This window comes from Aphelocoma coerulescens, chromosome 1 (assembly GCF_041296385.1).
Source record: "Aphelocoma coerulescens isolate FSJ_1873_10779 chromosome 1, UR_Acoe_1.0, whole genome shotgun sequence".
In the NCBI taxonomy this organism is placed as follows: Eukaryota; Metazoa; Chordata; class Aves; order Passeriformes; family Corvidae; genus Aphelocoma; species Aphelocoma coerulescens.
In genome coordinates this window covers 118,927,261-118,946,242 of record NC_091013.1, presented here as the reverse complement: position 1 = coordinate 118,946,242, position 18,982 = coordinate 118,927,261, and the positions used below count along the sequence as shown (strand labels likewise).

General features: G+C 41.5%; 1 protein-coding gene across 3 annotated transcripts in view; it reads left to right on the top strand.

Moving 5' to 3' along the window:
• FCHSD2 (FCH and double SH3 domains 2) overlaps nt 1-18,982 on the top strand; it is a 122,276-nt gene that overhangs the window by 81,097 nt on the left and 22,197 nt on the right. For 2 of the 3 annotated variants that reach the window (XM_069026549.1, XM_069026566.1), the window contains 3 exons: nt 7,331-7,453; nt 11,521-11,616; nt 12,690-12,761. In XM_069026549.1, coding sequence (XP_068882650.1) covers nt 7,331-7,453; nt 11,521-11,616; nt 12,690-12,761 — 291 coding nt within the window. The remainder of the gene's footprint in view (nt 1-7,330; nt 7,454-11,520; nt 11,617-12,689; nt 12,762-18,982) is intronic. The other variant, XM_069026558.1, reaches the window with a different exon arrangement.

The window sequence follows — 18,982 nt, the reverse complement described above, 5'->3', positions numbered from 1 at the left end:
AATGAGAGCAAACAAAGAACTTGCAAACAAGCCCCAAACTCCTGACAGCAGAAAACACAAAGCTCTGGGGTAAGGGAAAGTGCAGAGTGTGTTCATGGGCACCCAGCTGAAAGGAACTTGGGGCTCTCGTGGTCTTCCAGTGTTCATTGTTCTCGTGTTTGCCGTGGTGAGAGCTCCTTCAGGGTGTGTGAGAGGAGGAAACTCCCAGCTTCATCAAGCCTTGTCGATTTAAAGAGGCACTTTTATGTCTTATAGCCTATTTCATCATGTTCTCTTCCTACCTCTTGGTCTGCTGGTTTTATTCCCAGTTTTTGGTTTGTCTCTGCTCTTCAGCAGGGTGGGCATGTCCCTGGAATATCTTGTGTTCCTTGTTGAGAGCTGGCTTGAACAAATGCACTTGTGAACAACGCGTGGTCATGCAGGATGTGGATTTAGGGAAAACGAAAAGAAACAGGAGAAATTAATTAGCCTGACACTGACAGGACAGTGAGACAGTTACAAAAATTCCTTAAAATTACTTTCTGTGGAAGTGCAAGAAGGGGTGGAAGCCAGAGAGGATCTTTTTGTAGGGCCTCTTAAACCCTTCTTCACTCAGTCCCACTGGCATCCTCTGCTGTAACAGCTCCCTGTCCTTCCTGTGCTGAAGGCTCTGGATGTGGATGCAGTGGTGCAGGTGGGAGGGTCTCACTGGATTTCAGATATTCCCAGACAGAACTAGGTAGTGATCCTTGAAGAGTGAGTTGGATCTGGACCTCACTAAAGCTGACTTAGCAATAGAGCTTTGGGATGTGTAAGATTATTCTGGGATACAGATCATTCCACAGCCTTAGATTAGCCCTGCTTTGCTTTGGATGCAAACTGTGGCTGTTCTCCTGTTAACCTCTAATCCTGATTTTACAGAGCTAAAGCTTAGGTGCTGCTTTCCTCCTGTAGGCTGAGGAAGTCCAGCACTCACTTTTTGATCCAGGGAAGACGGTTGGGTTCTGCCCTCAGCTTTTCTTAGCAGCTTTCTCTACTTGCACAACTATGCAGAAAACCAGGATTTTTCCCAAAGAGGAAGCCTGCAGAGGGCAGGCTGGGCAGCAGCTTCCTGTCATTTGGGAGTCAGGCTTCAGCACTCAAATCCATGATAGGCGCGGACACGGCGCAGTTGTTCCTGCGGGATCTCTGGGAATGCCGGAGCCTGGGGCCAGCAGCTCCACCTTGCTCCAGGCAGGTTCTTCAGGGGACACTGCTGGGGCTTTGATCTGGGGTTTGTTGGGAATTCAGATACAGATGTCATGTTCTGTTGACAAACACAGCCCTGATTTACTTTTATCTTGGGGGGGGTCTTGATGGAGAGGAAGGGATTTCAGCAGTGACAAATGCTGCGGGGATGGAAGAAGTTAAAAGGAAGAAAAGGCAGCTTTTCTTCTGTATTAGGAGAAATTGATGCCAGGAAGCAGCATTTTTAAAGGAAAATGACTGTGGAATGGAGCTGTTACCCAGAAAGGATGGGTTTTCTTGACCTTCCTTCCTTCCCCTCCTCACGTCCTTGGGAAGTGCTGTTACATTTCACTGCTCTGAATAGTGCTGAGTTTGGCAAATCCAGCTGATCCGGGCTCTTGACTTTGTTCTGAGTTTTAGATGAGTTTTTAAAATACTTTATCCTTCACTGTCTGATAAAAGGAGATTTGTTGCTCTGTTTGGGCTAAAATACAGAGACTTCCCTTCATACCCTAGAAAGATTGAAGTTGATGCCTTAATTCTAAGAATACCTGTTAACAAATTATTCTTGTCTGCACCCCAACCTTTCCTTTTTATATTTATTTTATCTTTTCTGACACATAAAAATCAAAACCCTCAGTGGAGTCTCATTTACCAAAATCATTCAACTGAAAATTCCCAGACTGTGCCATCCGTGAGATCACTCTGTTTATTTAATGGGTTGGAGTCAGGAGTTTTGAGCACAAACACTCAAAAAGCTTCACTCAGCATATTTCTTCTGTTATTCAGATTGATGGGTTTTTAATTTTAAGTAAGGAAATGTTTTGAGTAATACTACAGAAAATAAAGGATGAAAACTCAAGTCCCTGTTCTTAATGGGACTTGAATGTTAATGGATTCCAAGTGGTTTTCAAGGCAAAGCAGATCAGGAGTAGATAAAACAGGGGGTTTAATGCAAATGAGAATAGGATGGTAAAAGAATTTAATTTTCATTTTTAATATAAATGTATTAATATATAAAATTATTTTCATATAAATTTAAAATAGAGGGTGGAATCTGTGATACAGATCTCCCTTTTGATTTGGGGGTTTGACTCTGAACAGGAAAATAAGTCACATTACAGAGATGCAATCCCATTGACTCCACAGGAAAGTTATCACTCCACAAACACAATGATTTTTGTTCAGTTCGTTTCTTTCCCTTATCTTTCTGTTTTCAGGCTGCAGCCCAGGCAGGGGAGGGTCAGCTCTAATTTTGTGCTGTTCCCTCCACCCATGTAAGGAAATTCCTTGCCTTCCACATCAGTTCTATTGTTTCCGGCTGAGCGGTGGCAGCTTCGGGAGAGTTTGCCAAGGGTTTCAGTGGCAAAATTAGCCCACAAAAGCTGTTGGGTTGCATCAGCTCAGGGAAGGATGGATGTTTTGAAATGAAAACTTAATTTCACAGAGCCATAGGATGGTTTGAAGGGACCTTAAGATCATCCCGTTCCAACCCCAGTCTGATCACGATGGTTCTGATCACAAGCGTGGGGTTAGGGAGTGTAAAATGCATAAAAGCATAAATGTATGTTTGGAAATACCAAATTATTTCTAGGCAGTGATGACTCAGATGAGACTGGTGTGAATTAGTCAGTGAAACCCACATGGCTTTACGAGTGTGCCTTTAATTGTGAGGTTTTTAACCCACACTGGTTTTGGTTCCAGGTGGTTAAATGAGAGGTTCAGTTTGAACACCTGAGTTTAAACTGTAGAATTTTTACCCAGAGCTTCAGCACAGCTTTTAGGAGTTTCTGTGCATGGCAAACATGAACAGAATACCAGGATTATTTCAGAAATAAATGGCATAACAGGTAAAACTCACCTTGGTAGCTTCACGTAACTCTGGTCTGTGTTGTGTGTGGGGCAGATACTTTCCATTTTTAATTTGTTTGCTTTTGAAATAAAAAATACAGAGTAGTTTAGCTTGTTCTGTGTCTTTAAGAAATTGAAATGGTAATCTTTAAATGGAGTGTGGCTGAGACCTGTAAATGTTTTAGTGGAGAGACCTTGAAATCAGTCTCATAAATGAAGATGAAAATTGCACACAGGGTCTGTTCTACATTGTGTGTTATTTTCAGCGAGTAACAACATCCCAAAGGCAACCAAATGTCCCAATAATAGCTAAAATACTTCCATTTACCTATTTGCTTTTGAGGGAATTTTCATAGAATGTAGAATGATTAAAGCAAATCATCCAACTTCCTAAAATTTTAGCTTCTTGGAATAAATAAACCTCCTGAAAATGATGATCTGAACAGTGACTGAAGTTTTGTTTCTGGGAGAAACTCTCTAAAGTTATACATAAGACTTGGATATTGAAATAAGAACAATGTTCTTGTCCCATTCCCTGTTATATAATTTTATGAGTTTGAGTTAATATATAGGATTTCTTCTAAAAATAGGCTTTAATTTGGTTGTGTGTCCATTGCCTTTATTAACAACTTCAGCTCTTCTCAGCCCTAATTCCTGCCTTTAACTTCTCAAGCTTGGACACAGGGGGAAGTAGTTTTGCACCTTTAGTATGACAATTCTGCTGTAAAAAAATTACTTCTGGAAAAACATTGACTTTTTTCTATCCTTGGAAATTGTAATTTTGTGCTACTTAGCTTTGTATTATCTTGGGTTTGATGCCAGATTTGGTTTTTTTTAAAAAAACCCTTGATTTCCTTTTGAAGTTGACAAAAAGACAGGTTTTTCAGTGGGATTGTAATACAGTAAGTGATTTAGTGCTCTCTGGAGAGTCAGAAAGAGAACAAAAGCCATTGTAGAGGAATAATGGGTGTTGGGATTTTTTGATTTTCTTTTTTTTTCCAGCTTCCCCTTCAAGTTGTGTGATGAGAAATTTTGAAAAGACTTTTCAGTTCAAAACCTGTGATGTTCAGTGTTTTGGGTCAGAGCGTTTGTAAGTGGATGAGATTCAGCTGATAAAACCCCACGTGAATGTTAATTTATACCCTACAGTTCAGCAAGTCAAGTCTTTTGTTTTAATATGAACACATCCAGCTCGATGTAATAATTACCATTTTATAGAATGGATAAATGCATTATTACTGAAAGTCTGGAACCAACCAGCTCTCTGATCTGTGGCTGATGGGATGTCACCTTTTCTGCGCCATGAGGAGCTTTTTAGCCTGTGTTGGAGCTGCTTTCTCAGCCCTGCTTGTGTGATATTGCAGTGACTTTCAGAACTTCAGTTCTGGCAGCTCTCATCGGTGTTTAAGAACTTCATCATATCAAAACTGCTTTTAATTAATGAAAGGAGCCAGGCTGTAATGCAGTTCTCACATGCTGACAGACCTGTGTGCTCCCTAATGTTTTGCCACACTTTGCTCTGATGTTCTTTCTTAAATATCTTTATTTTTTATCTCCATATCACACTGGGGGGGTTCCTGGCATCTCAGCAGAGCTGTGGTCATTGCAGGAGGAGGGGGGAAATCATGAAGTTAATATTTCTCCTCTTTTGTTGTTTTTTTTTTTTTTTTTTAATATTCCTCGAACTGCAGGCTGCAGCTGGACATGAATTAATTCCCAGTGCTGCGTGGATGATAATTGGAGGGAATAAACACGTGTGGGGCTGGGCTGTGTGTGTGCCTGACGTGTCTGTCTGAGCTAATTGTGGGGCACTATTTACGGTCAGTGAAGAGGAATAGGCCCTTGGCATCCTGCCTTTCAGCTGACCTATTTTAGCCATCTATCTTGGAGGGGGATCAATCACAACACACAAGTACCACCTTCTCTCCACTGGCTCTGCAAAGCACCCAGAGTGTCGAAACCCAACGCAGATCTCAGCATTCAAGACATGAATGTAATGACACAAACCCTTCGTGTGGGGTTTGACATAAAAACAACATTTGGGTTTGATGTGAAGCTCTGAAGTACTCATTTATGGCATTGTGGGATGAAAAAAATCACAGCTGCTTTGCAAACTGAGCACTTAGAATTGCTTTGCCAAATTGAAATTATTTATTTACATTTCTTAGCAGAATTGCACTCCAGCCCTGGTGTTTGAGCTGAGAAGCTCGAGGAACAGATAAAAGTCAGCAATTCCATTTTGGGGGAATTTCAGGCTTCCCGTGGTCCCTCAGGGAGAGCACAGGCAGTCTTGGCGATTTTATCCATCATTTGTATTCTCTGTGAGCACAGGGATGAGCTGCTGTTGGGGCTGCCTGTATTTGATGTGAAAATGAGTGCCCTTGGAATGGGATGGTGACTCCAGCGCTCGTGTGACACTGAGGGCTCGTCCCTTTTGGGATAAAAGCACAGGGAATGTTCAAATCTTGCTGCTGGCCTGGGACTGAGCCTCCTGAGCCAGCTCAGGGTGAATCCCAGCAAGGCTGTGCCCGCACCAGCACAGGCAAGAACTGAACCTGTGTCTGTGTATGGCTGCCTGCTTTCTGTGGATTTGCTGCTGGGGATTCCTGATGTTTCCCTCAATTGAACATCCCAGCTCTAAGCTCATATTACATAACTCTTTTAATAAGAATTTTTAAAAATTCTGTTTAACAGTGTTTGGTGGAGCTGACATAACTTCCAGAGCCTGGAGCAGTTATCCTGTAGCTCTTTCCCAGCCGTTCTGGGAAGTCCTTCCCGTGGCAGGGCCTCCAGGAGCTGCCCTGGCTGCTGACCCCTCGAGCCCAGCCTTTGATCAGCTGAGAGAGCTAGCTACAGTGTGGGTGCTTGGAAGAAATTCCCAGTTTGCTACTGGTTTGGCATAATGGCTTCCTGATGGCCATGGAACTTTTAAGTTCGAGGCAGGTTTAATGTGTGAGGTTGAAGGAAAGAATCAGCCTCTGCTAAAAATTCCTTTACACTTGGTAGGTGGAGGATGAAGCAAATAGTGTAGCATGAAGTGGATTTGGGATATCAGAGTTTGGACATGAGAATTCCAGTTGCACAATTTGATTATCCCCTCAAAGCGTCCCTCACTGAGGGTGGCTGTGTGCTGAGGATGGTTGTACCTGGGAGAGCTTTGCAGAAGGAAAATCTCTTCTGTTCTTCCTAAGTTCTGAGTGATTTCACAAAACCATGGAGTAGTTTGGGTTGGAAGGGACCTAAAAGCTCACCCAGTTCCAGCCCAGCCGTGGGCGAGGACACCTTCCATTATCCCAGGGTGCTCCAAGCCCCCATCCAACCTGGCCTTGGGCACTTCGAGGATTTGTGTCTGATTTATTGCCTGTTCACCTCACCTTAAACATTGGGCTTGATTTTTCTGGGGCAGAAATAATTTCTTAAGTTTTGCACAATTTCACTCTTTTTTCCCCTCCCAGATTTTCAAAATGATTTAAATTATCAAATCTAATTTTCTACAGAAACACACTGTTGAGTTTGTTGGAATGGAGTGTGCACAGTTTCCATGAGTACACTTCAAATGGGTGTCTGTGAAATACGACCTATTTAAAAATCTATATGATATATATTTAAATACATCCTGAGTTAAATATTTAAATGACATTGTCAGTCACTTGCAAGGTCAAATTTAACACAGAACTTGTGTAACCTACTCTGTGTGATGTGATGTTAAAGCTCTGCTTACAACAGAGCTTTGGGGGTTGAACTTTGCTGTCACGGCTACGTTTAGGATGAATTTTTGTTACTTATTTGGTATTTCTGTGCACAAAAGAAAGTGAAGAGGCAGCTATTGCTCAGCTGTTTTTGATAAGCAAACAGCTGGGGACGTGTCACATCCAGATGTTGAGTGTCCTGGCACCATTCCCTGAGGAATACTCTGGTTGGCAGCACCCCATGGCCTTGCAGTTCCTGGGCATCTTCCTTGACCTCAATGGCATCTCCCCTGAGCATATTCCCTTCTCCAGAGCTGCTCTGGCCATGGAAACAGCTGGATGGGAATCACCGGGATGTTGTTGCAGTGCTGTGTGCTGCCATCTAATGGGAGCCAAGCACTGTCATTCCTTCTGCCAGGAGGGAGGGACGACCACCGGGCTCTGTCCACTCGTCGCAGGTGTAAATCTGCTGGAAAAAATGGTGTAAGCATCTTGCAGATATCAACATGGACACTGATAAATTGTATACAGAGCTGCTTCCTGCTTTTCCTGATTTTCTTTCTTTCTTTCTTTCCCTCGTACAGGCTCTTGATGGAAATGTATATGATCACCTTAAGGATTATTTAATGGCATTCAGCAGGACTGAACTAGAGACATGCCAAGCTGTACAAAACACATTCCAGTTTTTACTGGAGACTTCCAGCAGGGTAAGTTTGAACTGAATGATCCTTTGTAACTGAATCCTTACAGCATGGACAAATCCCCATGGCTTAAGATTTGCTTCCAAAATCATGACAAAACTGAAGGGTTGTTATTTTTGGTTACTCCTGAGTGGTATTAAGTTAAAAGACACCAGACAGTTTTCTTGGGGAGAGTTTTTCCTCCAGCACCCAAACTGCCTTCCCCTGAGTGCATTTGCATGCAGAGATGCTCAGTTCTCCTCACCCTGTGTGGTTGGGGGCGGAAATTGCAGCTGAGGGCTCTGCACGGTGCAATCTGCAGCAGAGCCCTGGGTAACTGCTTGGATCGTTTCTTAATAATTGTCTGTCAACTTAAAATCCAAACTATTACGCTGTTTTCTCCCTGGAATTAAGAGTGGCAAACACAGCAAACAAATTAGAGCCTTGTCATAGACGTGGTTTGTTTGCTTTGTCGAGCAGCCAGACTCAGAGAGGCGTGATCGCTTCCAGGGTAATTTTGATACTTAAATAATTCATCTGCTGGGCTAAAAAAAAAATAATTGCCATTGAGCTCAGAAAAGCTGCTTTGGTGCAGTCATAATATTCCTTTATACATTTACCTTACCCACCCACCCAGAAACAGAGCTCATTCACACAGAGATGTGGAGCAAAAGCTTATTTAACACGTTCCTTATTTACCTCCAAGCAAGTGATCTCACACCTTCAGAGATCTAAAGTGAGGGCATGAAAAATGGGCTTCACCCTCAGCTTTGAATTTACTTGGCAGGAACTGTAAAAATAATCAAAATACCATTTTCTTTTCAGTTGTAGAAGGACTTCCAGTAATTTACCTTGGGGTGTATCATTCAGGTCGGCTTCAAATACCTTCCCCAAAAATGCTGGCTTGGAATCTTTTAGCTAAACAGGCTTCTGTGTAATGTTTGCGTAATTAATTTTTCACTGTTGTATCAGATCCTTTGTGTTCAAAATACTTGGAGAGCTGCCTGGTTGGGACTTTGATCCAACTCTAAACTGTCACATCCAAACACTTTGTTGGAGTAGGAATCCTTTCCTTGGACATTTGTGTGCCCTGAGTTTGTGTTACCCAGGCTGGAGAGCTCCAGGTCTGGCTTATTTTACACAATAACCAAGTCAGGCTGTGTGTGTGAGGGAGGCAGTTGTGTTTCTGCTTTACTCTGTGGGCACAATGCCTGGAGAGGGGACAGAAATGTAAATCCAGCTGGCAGGTCTGAACAGGGCTTTTACAACTGCTTTTTACAACTCGATTTGCTTCTCTCCTTGTGCTTCAGGAATGCAGAGGAGAAAAAATTGTGTTGCTTTGCGAGTGAAAACGTGTGTCTTGCTCTGAATATATTGACTGGTGGATTTTTCCACAGGCTTTGCTTATCCTTTCTTTCCATAACAGGTCCAGGTTGCAGTAATCAGCCCAAAAAAAGGAGAGGTGAATCCAGAAAAAAACCATTTTCTCTCCACCAAAACCCACCCATGTCTTTCAAAAGCAGCTTGAGTTGTTAAACATGTAATAAATTTGTTAGCAATTTAGAATAAACCTGTCATCAAAGCAAAGGTTTTAAATATTTATTGGAGGTTTTGAATGCTTCACCTGTTCTTTGTTAGTTTGCAGTACAAGCTGGGCAGGCTCTGCTTAGAAGAGACACTTCAGTTCATTGGGAGGAATACTTCAGCTGTTCCATCTGAACTGTATTTCTGTTTGTGGGATGGAATTAAATTGTATTTGCTTCAGAAGGACACAAGCTGCTTCCCACAAGTGCCAGGGATGGCTCCTTGGCTGGGCAGGGCTGGCGGTCTCCTCATGTGATGCAGATTGAGGGAAACGGCTAAAAACCAGATTTTCTGTATAAAATGCAGATTTTCCATAGTTTTATCACAACAATGTTTGTTGGGGCTCTGTTTTATTACTCTGGGTCAGGGTGGCTCCTGTCATTCCTTTGACACTGGAATAGGAACACTGACCCCAAAGAGGGTAAAGGATATTGGGAAGGAATTGTTCCCTGTGAGGGTGGGCAGGCCCTGGCACAGGGTGCCCAGAGCAGCTGTGGCTGCCCCTGGATCCCTGGCAGTGTCCAAGGCCAGGCTGGACATTGGGGCTTGGAGCAGCCTGGGACAGTGGGAGGTGTCCCTGCCCATGGCAGGGGTGGAATGAGATGATTTTTAAGGTCCCTTCCAACCCAAACCGGTCTGGGACTGTGATTCTGTGAAAATGCAATTTAAGTTCCTTTTCACTTGAACAGTCTTACTCAGGACTTGTACTTCTTGCACTTCTCTTTTGGAAAAAAGCTGGTTTTCTTTGGAGCATTTTCTGAAATTCCATTTGCTGTTTCGAGTAACATTTCTGTGAGGTTTCTGCTAAGAGGGCAAGTAATTTCCTTTCTGCACATCTCTGGCTGTGCCTTGTTTCTGCATATGGGATACATTTCATATCTGTTTCAGGTCTGTTTTGACCTGTCAATTGACATTGACTTCAGAAAGAAACTGTGTAAGAACATTGATTTAATTACTGAGTAACAGGAAATCTATTTGGAAAAGTTGCACTTTAATCCCAAGGATACAGTGTTGCTTTGGAGTCTTTTTATTTTCTTTTTATCAATTGTCCATTATTTTTTGCATATGCAGGATTTCGTGTGCTGGGCTTGCACATTCTCCCGAGCCTCCTGTTCTGATAGCAGTTGTTTCCATTTTTAACCACTTATTGTGGCTTTGAGGGGAAGTCTCTTAGGAGTGCTGTTGGAAACATGACTTTTCTCTTTGAACTGAGTTGCTTGGGAGTCAGATTTCTGTGGGGAAAGTGTATTAAAATATCCGTGCAGGTTTTCACGTCCTCAATAACTTTGTTTTGGGGTTTTTTCCTAATTGAAGTTAAAATAGTTCCACATATTTGGCCAGAGTTGTGTGCTGTGGTCAGTGTTCACGTGGATGTAAGGGACAATTCAGTGGAATAGCTGGTTAAATGAAATGATTTTGATGCCAGATCAGTGCTGAGCATCCTCTGAAGCTGCAGATGTTTCCTTCTTTAATATTTTCTGAATTTCTGTTTCTGGGAATTCGTGATGCAAATCCCTGTCTGTTTTCTCCCCATTTGAGTGTGTTTATGTTCAACTGCTCAAATTGGAGCAGTAATTATGTACTTTCCTGGTTTAGATGAGTGTATTATTGGCCCTGGAGGACTATTTACTTTCTTTAACTGGAGATTAATTTTTTACAGTTCAGTATTTCAGCAACACAAGCATCAACATTTTGCTGCATTAGAGAACAAGTTTTATTTCCCATTGTCCACCCAGCACAGAGTTCTTGGTCATGCACAATGCTGCTATTTCTGGATAAATACCATCTTTATTATCTCCTTTGTACATGCAAACCCTCAGTTTGGTAATAGATTGATATAATTTTGATGCATTGTCATCAATTGAGGCAGTGAATGCTCTGTAAGAGTTCTTCAAGCAGTGATCCTATTTTTTTCATCTTGCAATCACTGGGTATTTCTTTGTAAATCTGTGTAAATTGTGACATAAGAGGTTTGTTTAGGGATCTGTGTCATGCTGCCTGAAACGTATCATTAAACAAATTTAGGAGCTGAAGGAGTTTTGCTTCAGCAAAATTCAAGCTTGGAGAGTTTCTCTGAAAGCAATTTAATAAAGAGAGACGAAGTTTGTTACTGATTTTGGATGCATTATTCCAAATAGTCCTTTCAGCTCCCACAACTAATAATTTCTGCCAAATTAAGACTTTTCAACTTAAGAAAGAGCAGTGCACAGGAAATTACCCACAAGAGGAGAGAAAAATATTATGGCAGCGACACCACTGAGTGTCTGTTTAATAGTTGGTGCTTTTTTCCCCATTTTGTAGGTGGATGGGCAGGGATATTTTAGGTCCTTGTCACCCAGTGTGTGTCCTGCCAGTACCTCTGACCAACTCAGGTCCTCAGTTCCCTGCTGGTGCACCCAAGCTCCTGCTGCAGGTTTAATCTCAGTTGGAAGCTCTCTGCTGGTTTTGCTCTTCAGCTGCTTTTCAGTTCACAAAGCAAGGAGTCTAAATAAACCTTTTTCTTTCCTCAGGTGGTGCGGGATTACAATCTCCAGCTGTTCTTACAGGAGAACTCTGCGTTCCACAAACCTCAGCCTTTCCAGTTCCAGCCAAGTGACAGTGACACTGTAAGAGCCCTGTGAATCCCTGCAGTTGCTTGGGCTTGCTCTATTTTAAAGCAGATTGTTATAAATGGGGAGAGAATCACTGGTATCCCAATCTGGTTTAACCCAGTGCTGTATTTTTGGGAGAGAAAGGGAGAGTGGCCTTGGTTGCAGGAGGTGGGTGATGGTAAAAAAAGCATCAAACAGGCTCTACATCATCCACAAAAGAGCAGAATCTTTTTTTGGCGTCCAGATTGTGACTAACAGTCCTGTGTTTCACTGCTTTCAACCTAATTCCTACTAAATTTTGCTGCCTTTTCATCCTGCTGCAAGGTTCTCATAATACTCACTAATACTGGGTTACAACTGTGCCAGATAAAGTGTCCCTACACACCTCAATTGCTCAAGGAATACTTAGAGATACATGTAGAGAATTACTAAAAATAATACTGTTAAAACACTGCGTTCCAATGTAATATCCAAGAATCTTATCTTGGTTTCTGTGTTGCTTCCAAAGCAATCACTAATGACATTAAAATTGAGTGAATCAGAGCATGTAAGTGCATTTCCAAACAGCACCTTGATTAAAGTGGGTTCTTGATGTCCCATTGACATTATGAATGTTATTTTAAGAATCAGCTGTTTAAAATAAGTTTGGATCTTTAAAAAATATAAACCTCTTTTTACTTGAATTCATTAGTGAACTGTCTTGGGCAGTCTTGATCTACAGTTCAGGTGATTTGGATCAAGACTTGCATAAGAGTGATTTTCCCAGTCACCCTGATATGTCTGCCAGGGCTTCCTTTGTATTTCCCTTTTAACAAACTCTGATTTTGATTTTTCTTCCAGAAAGAGTCAGGTATTCTCATAAATAAACGTTTGGAGCATTCTCTTGGGTGGGATTGTTGGGGTGTCCTGTGCAGGGCCAGGAGCTGGACTCGATGCTGCTGATGGGTCCCTTCCAGCTCAGGATATCCTGTGATAAAGTTTGAGGTTGTCCTTGATAACAGTGAGCAGAATCTTTCTGAGTGTCTTTGCTCTGCCTCTCTAACATTTGCTGCTGTGTGTTCTTGTCCCTGTGCACTCCCTGCATCCAGAGTTTTAATGCAGTTCAGCTGGTGGAGATTGAGCCCTCACCTGTCAGTGCTATGAGAATGACCATAGCAGAGGTACCTGGGGGTGTTTCTGGTCAGCCTTGTGTTATCCCTGTGCATGTGGGATGCTGAATTTACACTCTGGAGAGGTGGCAACAGAATGCACGATCTCTAGATATATGAAACAGAAAAAAGGGGGAAAAAAAAAATCTTTTTTCACAATAAGACTTCAAGGAGGAAAAATCAATTTAAGGGTGTTATTTGTGGGGGGCAGCTTCACACTTCTCCTGTGCTCTTGCACAGGGTTTGTAATTGATATTGTAATCTTTTGGGGGCATGAATTAAAATCTCGCAGCTGAAGACAGTGCTGTGTGTAATTGGTTGCTGCTCCACTGTGAGAGGGGAAGGGTGTCTGACAACTGCAGGCTCTTGGTGTGCACTGATGAAATGCAGCCCTATTGCTGATTTAATTTTGCTCCTTTTCCACAGGGCCATCCCCATGGCCAGTAGAGCTGTAAGCCACTCCCATTAAACTCCTCAGTGTGAGAAATGCCAGGATTCTGTGCCCTGGCTCTTGTGTGGGCTCACAGGGTCCACGTGTACTGCTGGTGCAGCCTCACTCCAGGAAATTTTAGGAAGTGATGAATGGGTCGTTCATGTCTCAGTTCCTCACATGCAGCGACTCCTTTGCTTGGTTAACCCACTTGGGCTGCAGAATTCCTGCATTTCCTCAGTGCACTGCAGCTTTTAAAGCTTCAGCTGCTTAGGCTGTAACGAGTTTTCCCCAAAATAACGAAATTATGCTTCTTTACGATCCATATGATTCTGCTCAGCTAACAGGATCCTGCCTGGGCAATCCCATTTTTAATCAATGAGTACATGAGAATGAAGGCTCTTGCTCAGGCTTTTGAATTGGTCAGAAATTGGGTGTGTTCTAACTGATGGAGCAACATTTAATTGCAGGAGAACAATCACCAAGCATTCTTTTGCCACGTGTTCTGTTTGTGGATGTTCTGCAGAGTTTATCAGAGTTCTGGTTATCAGTTGGCTTTTAGTTTCTGTGGGTTGTGCATGATGATTTTCACACCAAGGACTGAAAGAACCAAATAGAGTCATAAATACATCTCATCAAAAGTTTCATATTAAGCTTTTCCAAGACAAATTGTGGGCTCTCTTTGGGCTGATCCACTGGGACTGGGCTCAAAATTTGGAGTATTTAAGTGTTACTGGGATGGAGTTGTGAGTGCTGTAGGGAGGAAGAATGTTATAAACCGTATGGATATGGAGCTCTGAATGGAGAGCTCTGAGTTCTGGTGTAAATTCCACTTTTACATGGTCTATCCCAAACTTTGGTTTTATAAGACAAGAGCTGTTCCCAGGATTTCTGTGCAGTCCTTGAATCAGGGACACATCAGTTTGCTTTCAAAATGATCCCAGCGTGCGCAGTCAGAGCCTCCAAAAGGATCTGTTCCTGAGAAAGGAAGGAGTGCAACAATTTTCCAGCAACTGCCAGGATTTTTGATCCCAAATATCCCAGTTGAACTCGGTGAAATGTACCCTCTTGAGTGCCCACAAAGAGAAAACCTCTTCGAAATGTTTTACATGAATCAGGTATTTTCCATTGTCTGAAAACTTTGCTTTGAGCTTGAATTGAAACAATTTTTCATGTTACTAAATTATTTAGATTCTTTCAGTGTCTTGGTTCATTTTGATGGACATTCTTACTTTTAAAAAAGAAAGTTTTCAAAAAAAATCCCTAAAACAAACCACTTAGCCTTAAAGAAATGGTTTGTTTTAAAAATATTCAGAAAGAAATGATTGATCAGTTCCTAACAAGCTTTAATCCTCTCCAGAAATGAATTCCCAACATGGATTTATAGACAGCAAAGTGGAGAATGGAAAAGAGTCTTTTTAAATACCTTTATCCTCCCAAGGAAACCCAGTCAGCACATCTTGGCCTTCCACGGAGACTGCTGTGAGACTCCACAGTTTAATCATCCCCCATCCTCCCAAGAGGAAAGGGATATTTATTAATTCCACAAAAATCCAGTGTGTGGAAAACGCACTGTCCCCATGCTCACAGATAAGCCACGAGAACAGGGCAAAAGAAAGAGGAAATTCGCCAGCTTTTCTCTGTTTCCTATTTGGAAAAACTTCTTTTTCCTTGATCCTGGGGTTATCACGTGAGAGAGGGAGCCAGGTGACACAAAAGTGTCCCTGGAGCAAGAGGAGAAGGGCCCTGAAAAGCTGACACTTCATTTTTGGGGTCTTTTTCCTGTTTTTCATTCACTGTTTCCTCAGAGCATGTGAGGAAAAGCTGTCACCCAGCTGATTTGTCCCACAGCTTCTTGACATGAAAATAATCTTATTTTTCCCTCTTAATTTACACAAAAACACCTCAGGAAGTTCAGTGGAAAGATTTGCAGTTTCCCTCCATGTAACTTGGCTGTTTTATGGGTAGATTGTGAAAATAAGGATGAATTTCCCTTCACTCTCAGAAGATACATCTTGGAGTTTCTCAGAATCTTCTATGAAGGAATTTTATATAAGTTACATAAACAAGTACAAAGGGACCCCATATTTCTGTATTTACAGTGGTTTCTTGTTTTAATACCGGAACAGACTGGGTTTAAGTATAACTCTTTTGAGCCTAAACATAAAAAAAAGATCTAAGTTATTATTTAATTTTATCAACCTTTTAATGCCAGAACAGACTGGTTTTAAGTATAACCTTTTTGAAGCTACGTATATATATTAAAAAGAGCTTATTATTTAATTTTATTCAGCATTAGGAATTCTTTTTGAGGAAAGTTACAGCCATTCAGGTCAAGAAATGATCAGTGGGTGCAAGTGGGCAAAGCTCTGCCTTCCCTTTGTGACTTGACCTGTCTTGTGCCTGTCTAAAACTGATTTTATTTAATCCCTCCTGCCACAGTTGTGCTTAAAATAAGATCTGAGATCTAATATTTATATTTGAGGTTGATATTGAAGAAAATGAAAGGTTTGGATCTACTTTGGGACTTAGCTTAGGTTGAATGTGAGTGTCATGTTCTCTAAGTATAATGAGCTGAAATTGGCTCCCACCCTAATGGATTTTATTTTAATTTCCACTGCCTAGTTGACTTTATTTTAATTTTCACCACCTAATTTTAATTTAGAGAGCACACACTTAGAGTTCTTGGGGTTTTTGCAGTCAGGAAACACAGTTTAAGCAAAGCTCTGGGTGATTTCTGACAGTGAAGATCAGAGAGCAGAAGTTACACTTGAAAGAAGTGGCCACTTAAAAACTAGAAATTTGTTTATATTGCATTGAAAGTAGCTACAAATTCAGTTTTTTCTGTGTCAACTTGATTTTACAAGTCCTTTTTTTGCCTTTGGTTACTTAGTGAGGGCAATTTTTCTGTATTTCTAGTTCTAATAGATTTTCGGAAAAGTTGGCTGGGAATGCAGCTGGTGTGAGGGCTGAGGCAAATGAGGATAATTATGAGGGTGAGAATGGAAGTAAATTAACAAAAATACTCTGCACTCTAATTTCAATATTAATTGCAGTGAGAACAGTAAAAACCTCTAAAAATAAATAAGATTCGAATTAATTTTAAAAAAGGGTTGTGGCTTTTCATCTGTTCTCTGTAACAGAAGTTCTTGATACAGTAACATCAAGGCCTAGGAATAACAAAGTTGTGTTGATCAGTGATATTTAATAAAAATCAATACTTCAAAAAAATAAAAAAACCCGAAACAAACAAAAAACCCCCCAAACCCAAACTGAAACAAACAAAAAACCTGCAAAACCCAAACCAAAACAAAAAAACCCCGAAGCAAACAAACCAAACCAGCCCTGCCCAGTCAGATGTTCCTTTTCCTTCTGCAGCCCCATCAGTGCTTCATTTATTAGATTAATATAATACTGTTCAGTACTAATAATATATTACTGATTTGTTCATTTAAAAAGCACAATGTGGTTCTGTAAAGCAGCAATAATAGGTCAGTTTGGATTTAGCCCTATTGTAACATACAGGTTATAATAATAGCGGATTGAAGTCCTTTTTTATTATTCTGAGGGGAAAAAACCCTGTATGCAAAAAATCGTAATTTTTAAAGATGTGGAGTGTCCAGTTTGAAATGTTGGAAATTGACTGAAATATGAGTCAGCCCCAGCTCACTCTTGGCTAAATTAAAATCAAATGAGTTCAGCAATAACAGACTAAAAGGAGCCCCAAACTTGGCTCACGATTTTCTCAGAACTGCTGAGTTTAGCAGTGAGTCGTGTGAAAAATGTCATGTGTGTTCCTTCCTCCTCCCCAAAGTGTTGCTCTGCAGCATTGGCATGGAAACTTCTTGTTTTCACCTCTTTAAAGCAAATGCCTGGTTTTTAGATGTGTTTCATGTCAGTGCTTTGCATGCAATAAATGTTCCCTGCTTTGTGCCTTGGTTGAAGTGAACTTTTTTAGGCCTCAGCCACAAAAATAAGGAACGTTGAGGCTCAAGAGCCAATGTTTTCTTGCTTTCAAGACAGGGCTGTGCCATCTGCTTCCAGATATAACTGAATAAATAAGAATACAGGCTGAGTTTGGCCCTGTTGGGAGGCAAATCCTGCACCTGCACCAACATTTCAGACCAAAATGGAGAAGTGACATTTGTCTGCAGCCTGAATGCTTTTGTTAATTTAAGAAACAGCGTTGCTGCCCCTAAGCTTTTTAGCTGCTTGGAGCCATCCAGAACTTTCTGTTGGTTTACTGATCGAATTTTTAGCACTAAACACTGTTTTCGTTGTAATCCAAGCCGTGAGGGAACAGCAGAGTGTCCATCTATGTTTAGCTCAGGTTTTTTGGCTCTCCCTTCATTTCTTGGCCACGGAGAGTGGGTTTGGTTTCCCTCTCTTTTTGGAAGAGGTTAAATTGAGTCATTGGACGTCTTGGCACCACCAGGTTCCAGTCCTGAAACCACTTCAGGTCAGGATCAGACCCTTCAGTTCCTCCACCTTCTTCCCTACAATTTGGACTTTGATGTCCACATCAGATCAATCTGGTTTAGCTCCTTTCTTCTCACCTGTTTTAATGGCAGCTGGGTTTTCATTTTCTTGACGTTCCCCTCCAGTCTGTCTTTCCCTGAGGGTACAGAAATAAGGCATTTCATTGCCCCAGTTTTGCTTTGTTTTATTTTTAGACCTTGAAGCAAGGGTGAGGTCTGCCTGGGTGCAATATAAGTAACTAATACAAGTTATTATATTATGTGCAATAATCTGATCCAACAAAATTCCTTTCTTTTTTAGTAGGCCCTTAAGAGTAGCCACGAAGTCGGCATTCATTTTTCTAGTCAAGTGCTTTTGATAAATAGACTAAAACCCAAAATCACACTTGGGATAATGAAGGTGATTATCAAGTGACTGAAAAGTCTGGGTTCTTTCCGTATGAAAATGAGCTGCTGAGTAGGAGCAAGAGCAGTGGGAACACTGAAAATATGTTATGGGCTGTTTTCACTCTGAGATGTTTCATGGGGAAGAGGAAATGTCAAAGATTTTGCTCGGGTTAAAACTCAGGTGGAAGCTGTGGTTAAAACTCAGGTGGAAGCTGTGTGATAAGCTGGGAAAAAGCTGAGGTGAAATGTTATTTTAATGATCGGATGTTCCTAAATAAATCCACGTGTTGTCCTCTTCAGGTTTACAATGGAGTAGCTTAACAGAGGTAATTAAAGAAGTCAGTAATGAAGGAATATGATTCTATAAATCCACCTCAGCAAAAGCCAATTTACCAATTAAACTGAGGGGGTGGGTGAAGAGATCCTTGCCTGAAGCTTCACCTTCCTCCCTGTTCATCCCAGAGCTGGCCCTGTGCGTGTACCTCTCCTCCTCCTCTTCTGGGCTGCTCCACACCTTGTCTGACAATTCCCTGTGCTTGGAAAATAACACTGAAATGGGCATTTCAGACACTGAGAATAAAGGCCAGGTTCAGTTTTGGTGGCAGGGAACTTCACTGAACAGAGTAACGAGCTGAACCAATTTTGCTTCTTTTTCAATTAGATCCCCTGATAGGATGTCAACCTAAGATAGTATTTTTTGCCTCTTCCATGAGGACAGTGCAATCTAAAGGCCAGAAAAATCTTGTTTTCAGAATGACTTCCATTTGCCTCCTGGTGTCTGTTGGTTTTACTCCAGTCTGTGCCAAGTGCTGGTGTAGATGATTAAACTGTCGTCCTTCCTTGACACAAATCATTCCACTTTTCCTGCTAAAATACCTGATAACAGCATCTCCTCTTCTGCAACAGCTGGAAGCTTCCCAGCTACCCTGAAAATAATT